This window comes from Nansenia antarctica, assembly GCF_963989245.1.
Source record: "Nansenia antarctica genome assembly, chromosome: 14".
Lineage (NCBI taxonomy): Eukaryota > Metazoa > Chordata > Actinopteri > Argentiniformes > Microstomatidae > Nansenia > Nansenia antarctica.
The window spans coordinates 21,260,103-21,267,595 of NC_137684.1; the positions used below are offsets into that span (position 1 = coordinate 21,260,103).

The 7,493-nt window shown below is 43.7% G+C and overlaps 1 protein-coding gene and 1 pseudogene across 2 annotated transcripts; both read left to right on the forward strand.

Moving 5' to 3' along the window:
* The first annotated feature begins 1,136 nt into the window (after positions 1–1,136).
* LOC308169962 (putative nuclease HARBI1) lies at positions 1,137–1,980 on the forward strand (annotated as a pseudogene). Its single transcript has one exon. The product of its transcript is annotated as a putative nuclease HARBI1 (transcript).
* A 1,749-nt stretch (positions 1,981–3,729) lies between these two features.
* On the forward strand, positions 3,730–6,280 carry asb13b (ankyrin repeat and SOCS box containing 13b; the record flags this gene model as incomplete). Its single annotated transcript, XM_080544694.1, has 6 exons — positions 3,730–3,772; positions 4,758–4,957; positions 5,188–5,338; positions 5,508–5,642; positions 5,795–5,986; positions 6,123–6,280. 6 exons carry the CDS (start codon positions 3,730–3,732, stop codon positions 6,278–6,280), a joined length of 879 nt encoding a protein of 292 aa, XP_080400820.1.
* Positions 6,281–7,493: the final 1,213 nt, after the last annotated feature.

The window sequence follows — 7,493 nt, forward strand, 5'->3', positions numbered from 1 at the left end:
CCCTTCAGGACATAATTCACTAGGTCAGGACAGGTACCCTGATTAAAGCGGAATGGATGGCGTTATCGGGGTGATGATCACAGATGAAGGACAGGACTGGGTCCAAGGTGCCCGTCACTCACTCCCTGACCGATGACAGCTAGACCAGGCATATTATGGCCCAGGTCAGGGAATGATCAAACTGCATGTGACAAAATGCTTCAGGTGAAGTTATTTTGATGCTGTGGTACCGCAACAACACAAGAAGCAACATTGAAATGTTTCCGAAAGGGTCAGCGTATCCTTTCTTTGTTTGTTCGAGGTGGAGCATGCAGAGATTGCCTGTTCGAGCCAATTAATGAGGCAGAAATGAATGAGAGAGCTACCCTGGAAATAGCATACTGTATATTTCACATTTCAAGTGCTGTGATTCGTTGGCATTGTTTAATACTGCACTGACTTATAGGCAGGCATTCTTATGTAATATTAATAGGAAAACATCTTTGTTCTGTGCAAATCTGTTTTCAGTTATGTAATCTACTGTACATTCGTCTCTTTGTTTCTGAAAAAGAAAATGTCCTTGAATTCAAATGACAAATGCACACAGTTATAACCAGTACTGCATGTTCTCTCTAATCTCATACATCTTTGTATCCTTTTGTCTGACAGCCTTGGGGTTTGAGAACATTTTATTACAACACTCTGTTCTGATAAGAAATTCTGATTCTCTGCTAGGCTTGTCTTTTTATATCATACAGACAGTTATCATAATGCTTTTATATGATTACCTGTTATGGGATTGCATTAAATATTGTGGTTTTATGGACATTTGACTTTGACCCAGATGATTGGATCCTGCTTTGGCATTAAACATATGGGGCCGGTTTCGGAGACAAGGCTTAAGCCTAGTCCCAGACTAAAATGCTGTTTGAGCTGGCTTAACTGAAATTCACTTGCACAGACGTAGCTTAAAATAGTCGTGGATTAAGCCTGTTCTGGATTAAACAAAGCTGATTGCAAAATTGAGGATTAGAGCTACTCCAGGACTAAATTGGACTGAATTGAAGCTTAAACTAATCTGCCATGGAGGCAGGTTTAACTCCTGCTTAGTAGGCTAGGCTACTGTTTGTGAAACTGAGCTTGGATTGTTTGGGAGCATGGACTATTTGGAATATCTAAATGAGGACCAACATGCACGACAAAGGCCAGCCAGACGAATACTGCTGGATAGGAGTGATCCATTGAATCAGTTTGATGAAATAACTTTTCGAGACCGCTTTCGTATGTACAAGGAAAATGCATTGGAGATAATTACTTTGCTTGAGCCTAGACTTTCCTCTCTGTCTCAAAGAGGAGGGCCTGTGTCCAATCAACTGCAAGTTCTGATCACTTTGAGGTTCTTGGCATGTGGAATCTTTCATCGTGAAACTGGTGATTTGTGTGGTGTCAGTGAACCAACTGTATGTAGTAGTCTGCAGTGCCATTTGTGAACTGAGGAGTCTTTACATCAAGTTCCCTGATGCTGCTGGGCAAGCCAACTATAAAGTGCAATTCTATGAATATGGGCACTTCCCAGGAGTGATTGGCTGTATAGACGGATGTCATGTTCCCATCAAGTGTCCATCAACTCCTGATGCAGAGGAATACAGGAATCGTAAGAACTGGTTTTCAATCAATGTTCAGGGTGTATGCACTCCTAATTTGGAGTTTTCAAACATTGTTGCCCGTTGGAAAGGTGCAACCCATGATTCAAGGATTTTTCTCAACTCTTCATTGTGTGCACAATTTGAGAGAGGACAACATAGTGGACTACTACTTGGTGATAGTGGATATGGTCAGAGTAACTATTTATTCACACCACATCTAAATCCCACAACAGCTGAGCAGCAAAGGTACAACAGAGCTCATATCCGTACTAGATGGATGGTCGAGCGTATGTTTGGAGTATGGAAAAGTCGATACGCTGCCGGGAGAGTTGATTGCACAGTTGAAGAGAAGTGACTCTTAACACACCTCACACCACAGGATTTTGTTATTGGAAAATGTTAAAATCCATCCGAAAATCGGGCCAAAACCGGCCAAAAAATCCTTATGTGTGTACCCCGCATTAGTTTTGCTGATGTTGAAGGAGAGGTTATTTTCTCTTACCTCTTCCCTGTCTCATCGTTGTTAGTGATCAGACCAACCCCAGTGGTGTCATCAGCAAACTTGATGATGGAGTTGAATGAATGAATGAATGGTCTTTATTGTCATTAATACAGTAGGTGGAGAGGGTTTGAGGGAAGGCGCACATGACAGACAAACAGAGTTCAGGTGCGTGGGGTAGGCTCTCCTCCTCAGCGCTACCCCACAAAAATCAAAACCAAAGAAATAAACAAAGAGTCTCTATTTGCCTGAGTTGAAACGAGGCCTGTCGTCGTGACGTCGGCGGGGCTCCGCCTCCGAGAATCCCCAAGCTCACCGGTATCCAGAGCGACTCGGCAGTAGAGTGATTTTCCCCAGCGATTTCCCAGTAGAGTCCCCCCGTCAGCAACCACCGTCGGCTCGGCTAGTCCTGGTCCTCGGCTCGGCTAGTCCCCCGTCAGCAACCACCGTCGGCTCGGCTCCACCGAATAGTCCGCCGTCGGCGGCCACCACTCGACCAGGCAGTCAATCCGCCACACAGGCACTCCACTACTGCAATATCTTTGATATACATAAATGATCAGTAGTATCATAGGTAACAGTAGTATCATAGGTAACAGTAGTATCATAGGTAACAGTAGTATCATAGGTAACAGTAGTATCAGTGGTAACAGTAGTATCATAGGTAACAGTTTTGATTGATTGATTGAAAACTTTATTAGAAGATTTGCAGAAGTAGGTACATGAAAGTACATATTACATACAAGGTCAACTAACAGGATAAAAACCCAAGAAAGCCACTGGCTTATTTCAATTGGGGTCCTTGATTCTCAATTCATCGTTACATGTAAGACAGACAAAACAAAACAAAACAAAAAATAATAATAATATATAGTATCAGTGGTAACAGTAGTATCAGTCATGTAGTATCAGTCATGTAGTATCAGTCATGTAGTATCAGTCATGTAGTATCAGTCATGTAGTATCAGTCATGTAGTATCAGTCATGTAGTATCAGTCATGTAGTATCAGTCATGTAGTATCAGTCATGTAGTATCAGTCATGTAGTACCCCCATCATGTCTCCCCTGCTTCTCTTCTAAACTCCAGGGTTTTTAAAGGGCGCAGCAGCCAATCCGCTCGTTAGTGCAGTCAATCAGCAAAACCCAGGGCAGCTGTGCCCATAAACATTGCCCGCGAACCTCCCCTGATTAGTCCCATTTTCATCTCGTGACATGTACTGTAGCTGGTGGTCAGGTGATGTAGAAGGGTGCATTGGCCTATAATAAGAAGCGTGTTTTACAGTGCATTCAAAACCGATTCTTTCAACAGTTACGTAACAATTTAACTAGGATCAAATCACACAAATGTACTCAAGTCTTTGATATCAGACAAGTGTCATAGGGATAATGACAGGGTGTCAGGTGATGTTGGGGTAGTGTGCATTGGACCTGAACAATTAGTTCAACAATTAGTGGGGCTGGAACGCGTCCATTGACTGCGTAAATCACTCTAACGGATAAAAACTACTTTACCCACAATTCGCGTAGCTAGTTACCCTGGTAATCTTTGCGTCTTAAAAGTCATCACCTTATTCTCGGGGACAAGTCGAGAGGACACAATATTAAATGGAGATTACTCGAACTCGACCGTCGCTATTTGGAGAGATTGGTGAGTTTGTGTGTATTCAGGCGACCGGGCCTGCTTTGAACACTCAAATTTTTTCAAAGTAAACGCTTCGGAGTCGGACCCCGCGGGACACTCAGTTAAGAGCATCGAGGGGGCGCCGAGAGGCAGGGGCTGGGACAGGGGCTGGGACATTACTCAGCCACGGTCACAATTTAGACATGTTCACTATGGGGTGTACTCACTTTTGTTGCCAGCTGTTTAGACATTAACAGCTGTGTACTGAGTAATTTTCAATGGACAATACATCTATACTGTTATTCTAGCAGCACACTGACTACTTTAAGTTATATCAAAGTTTCATTAAGATAGTGTTATCCCCTGAAAGGATATGACAGAATATTTGCAAAAAAAACAGTGTGTGTGTGTGTGGGGGGGGGGGGGGGGGGGGTTGTGACAACATAAGAAAATGTTACTCACTTATTTATCAATGGAGATCATTTCCGGTCATTTTTGAGATATGGATTTTTGCCTCATCAGCATTATGAGCATCTGTTTGCCATTGTTATGAAAACTAAATAGGAGTAGGCTATCTAATATACAGTCTGTTGGCACTTCTGTCAGATAATGCACCACTTCCCTGAAAATTGTTGCAATTACAAATGCTTTGGTATTCACATGTTTATTTCTTTTGTTTGCATTGCAACAACTCAAAAAAGCAGAGAAAAAAAGCCAAATCTGATATCATTTCACACAGTCCAAAAATGGACTGTATATCAGCAGGAGATGTATCGGTTGTCTGTGAATTCTGCCCCCCATAAATCGGCATTGGTACCGAAATTCCAGTATCTTTTAAGTGTTTTTCATGGTAGTTAAGGTTGAGACAGGAAAGCCACCTTTTTGTAGAATGACATCCCTGGGAAATTGACCAGTTGCGAATGGCAGAGACCAGAATAATTTCATTAGGCCCCATGACCACATTATTAAGCCTATGTGTAGGAAGTCTTTCTCACACTGCCCCTGCCTGCAGCTCACGGTCTGGGGTTCTGGACAGACCGTTCAGAAGTACACAAGGCGGCGGCTAAGGGCAGGGCGCTTCAGCTGCAGCAGCTCATCCAGGGCGGGGCAGCGGTCAACATGGTAGCTGACAACTCCATAACCCCCCTCCACGAGGCCTGCATTCAGGGCCAGACCCAGTGCGTCAGACTGCTCCTGGACGCTGGTGCACAGGTGTGAGAGCTACAGAACGCCAGTGTGCTGCTTTCATTATTTCTGTGTGAGAGACTGAGGATGTTTGAATTGTGTTTGATAAACATTTAAACAAATATTATAGAATGTATCATGCAGAGCTATCTGGCATTTTTAACTGGTGTGCAGCTGCATTGTTCATGTTCATGGTGTGTGTGTGTGTGTGTGTGTGTGTGTGTGTGTGTGTGTGTGTGTGTGTGAGAGAGACACAGGTGGATGCACGTAACATTGATGGTAGTACTCCACTCTGTGATGCTTGTGCTGCTGGAAGCTTTGAGTGTGTGAAACTGCTTATAGAATACGGGGCCAAAGTCAACCCTCCACTGTTTACCTTCTCACCCCTCCACGAGGCCTGCATGGGAGGTATGTCACATTGTCTTGTTCTGATTACAACCTCATCATGTAGGGGGGGGGGGCAGCAGTCTTGAGTACTTCACACAACATAAAGACACGCATGCCATCGGGATAATTCACTCAAGCCTTCAAAGTGTCTTGAACAGTGACTGACTGTGTGTTTGTGTGTGATTAATAGGTAATTCAGATTGCGTTCAGGTCATGATTGATGAGGGGGCTCTCATTGAGGCCCATGACTGTCACTTTGGGACGCCGCTACATGTAGCATGTGGCAGACAACACTTTGACTGCGTCAAGTTGCTCCTAAATGCAGGTGGGCCCCTTTCTCTTTAAGAAACTATTGCATTGACTTTACCTAAGTACTATAAAATAAAATAAAACATCTTGATGCAGGTATACATTCTCAAATGATGTTGTGTTCAACTACTGATCTTCTCATCCACACAAACTTTTCAACCTCTCAAGGTGCAAATGTGATGGCTGCCAAGCTACATGAGACGGCACTACATCACGCAGCTAAAGTGAAAAATGTTGACCTGATTGATCTGCTGGTGGAGTTTGGAGGGAATGTGTATGCCAAGGATAACCTCGGCAAAAAGCCTATCCACTACACCAGTCAAGGGTCCCCCTCAAATCTCTGCCTAGATTTCTATGAAAGTGAGTTTATTCATACAACACATCCTTTCATGGGTAGAAAAAATGGGATTAGCCCATCTATAGAAAAATGCAGTTGTTTACATACACAGAATATTTTTGATATCCAGCTCATCAGTCAGTTTTCTTTCTTTCTCAGGTACACCCCTCAGTCTACAACAAATAATCAGGGTGGCTCTGAGAATGGCGTTAGGCAGAAGATCTCTGGAGGTTCTGTCCAAACTGGAGTTACCCAATCGCATCATCAGCTACCTCTCCTACATGCCACCTCCAGCGGTGGAGCTGTCCTACTTCTAACAAGCCCTCCACTTCACATTTGAGGATCACTTGGAGATAATGCTTTTACATTCACAGGAAAAACATTCATTACATTCAGAGGAAGCCAGATGTGTAAGTCTACATTATGCTACAGTATGGCTTGGACTTGACTTTGGAATAACTGGCTTTTTTTCAGCAGATCTCTATTGTCATGTAAGAACTGCTTTCAGTTTTGCAACCAAGTGTGACTACCAGTAAGTCAAATGACAGGATGTGGCAAATAGCCGGCAAAACATCAGATTTATCATCAGCTGGGACTTGTTTTTGGTACATAGACTTTCAGAATATGGCTGTAGACTGTTCATCAAGTAGTAGAAAATGTGTAGAGAAAGTTGTATGTCCAATGATTCAGCCACACGAATCACCAGGTCAGACTGAAATATTTCAGAATTCTGAATGTTTTAAGTAATCTTGTAGAAGTGTACTGTAATTATTTGTAAATATTGAAATACTTTATTTTGAATAATGTGTATATAAAATATTACTGAACAGTGATTCTAATAACAGGACTATCACTGAACGGTCTTAGAGTGGTTTCTTCACTGATTGACTGCTATGTTAAGTCCAGTCTTGGAGAGGGCAATCTTTCCCAGGGATGAAGAGTAGCTCAATCTTGTTAAGGTTGAGTTTGAGATGGTGGGCCGACATCCATGTAGAGATGTCAGTGAGACATGCAGAGACACGTGCCACATGTAGGTCAGAGGAGGGGAAGGACAGGAAGAGTTGAGTGTCATCTGCATAGCTGTGGTAAGAGAACCCATGTGAGGAGATTACTGAGCCAAGAGTCTTGGTATAGAGGGAGAACAGTAGAGGCCCTAGGACAGAGCCCTGGGGTACCCCAGTGGTGAGGGTTCGTGGTTCTCTCCAAGTCACCTGGTAGGAGCGACCCGCGAGGTAGGAAGCAAACCAGGAGTGTGCGGTGCCAGAGATGCCCAGTTCTGAGAGGATGGAGAGAAGGATCTGGTGGTTGACTGTGTCAAAGGCCGTGGACAAGTCCAGGAGGATAAGAACAGAGGAGAGGGAAGAAGCTTGACTAGAGTGGAGGGCCTCCGTGACAGCAAGGAGAACAGTCTCAGTAGAGTGTCCAGCCTTGAAGCCCGATTGGTGGAGGTCCAGATGTTCCATCTTCCGGAAATAGTCAGTCAGTTGTTTAGATGCAGCATGTTCAAGGGTTTTGGAAGGGAAGGAGAGA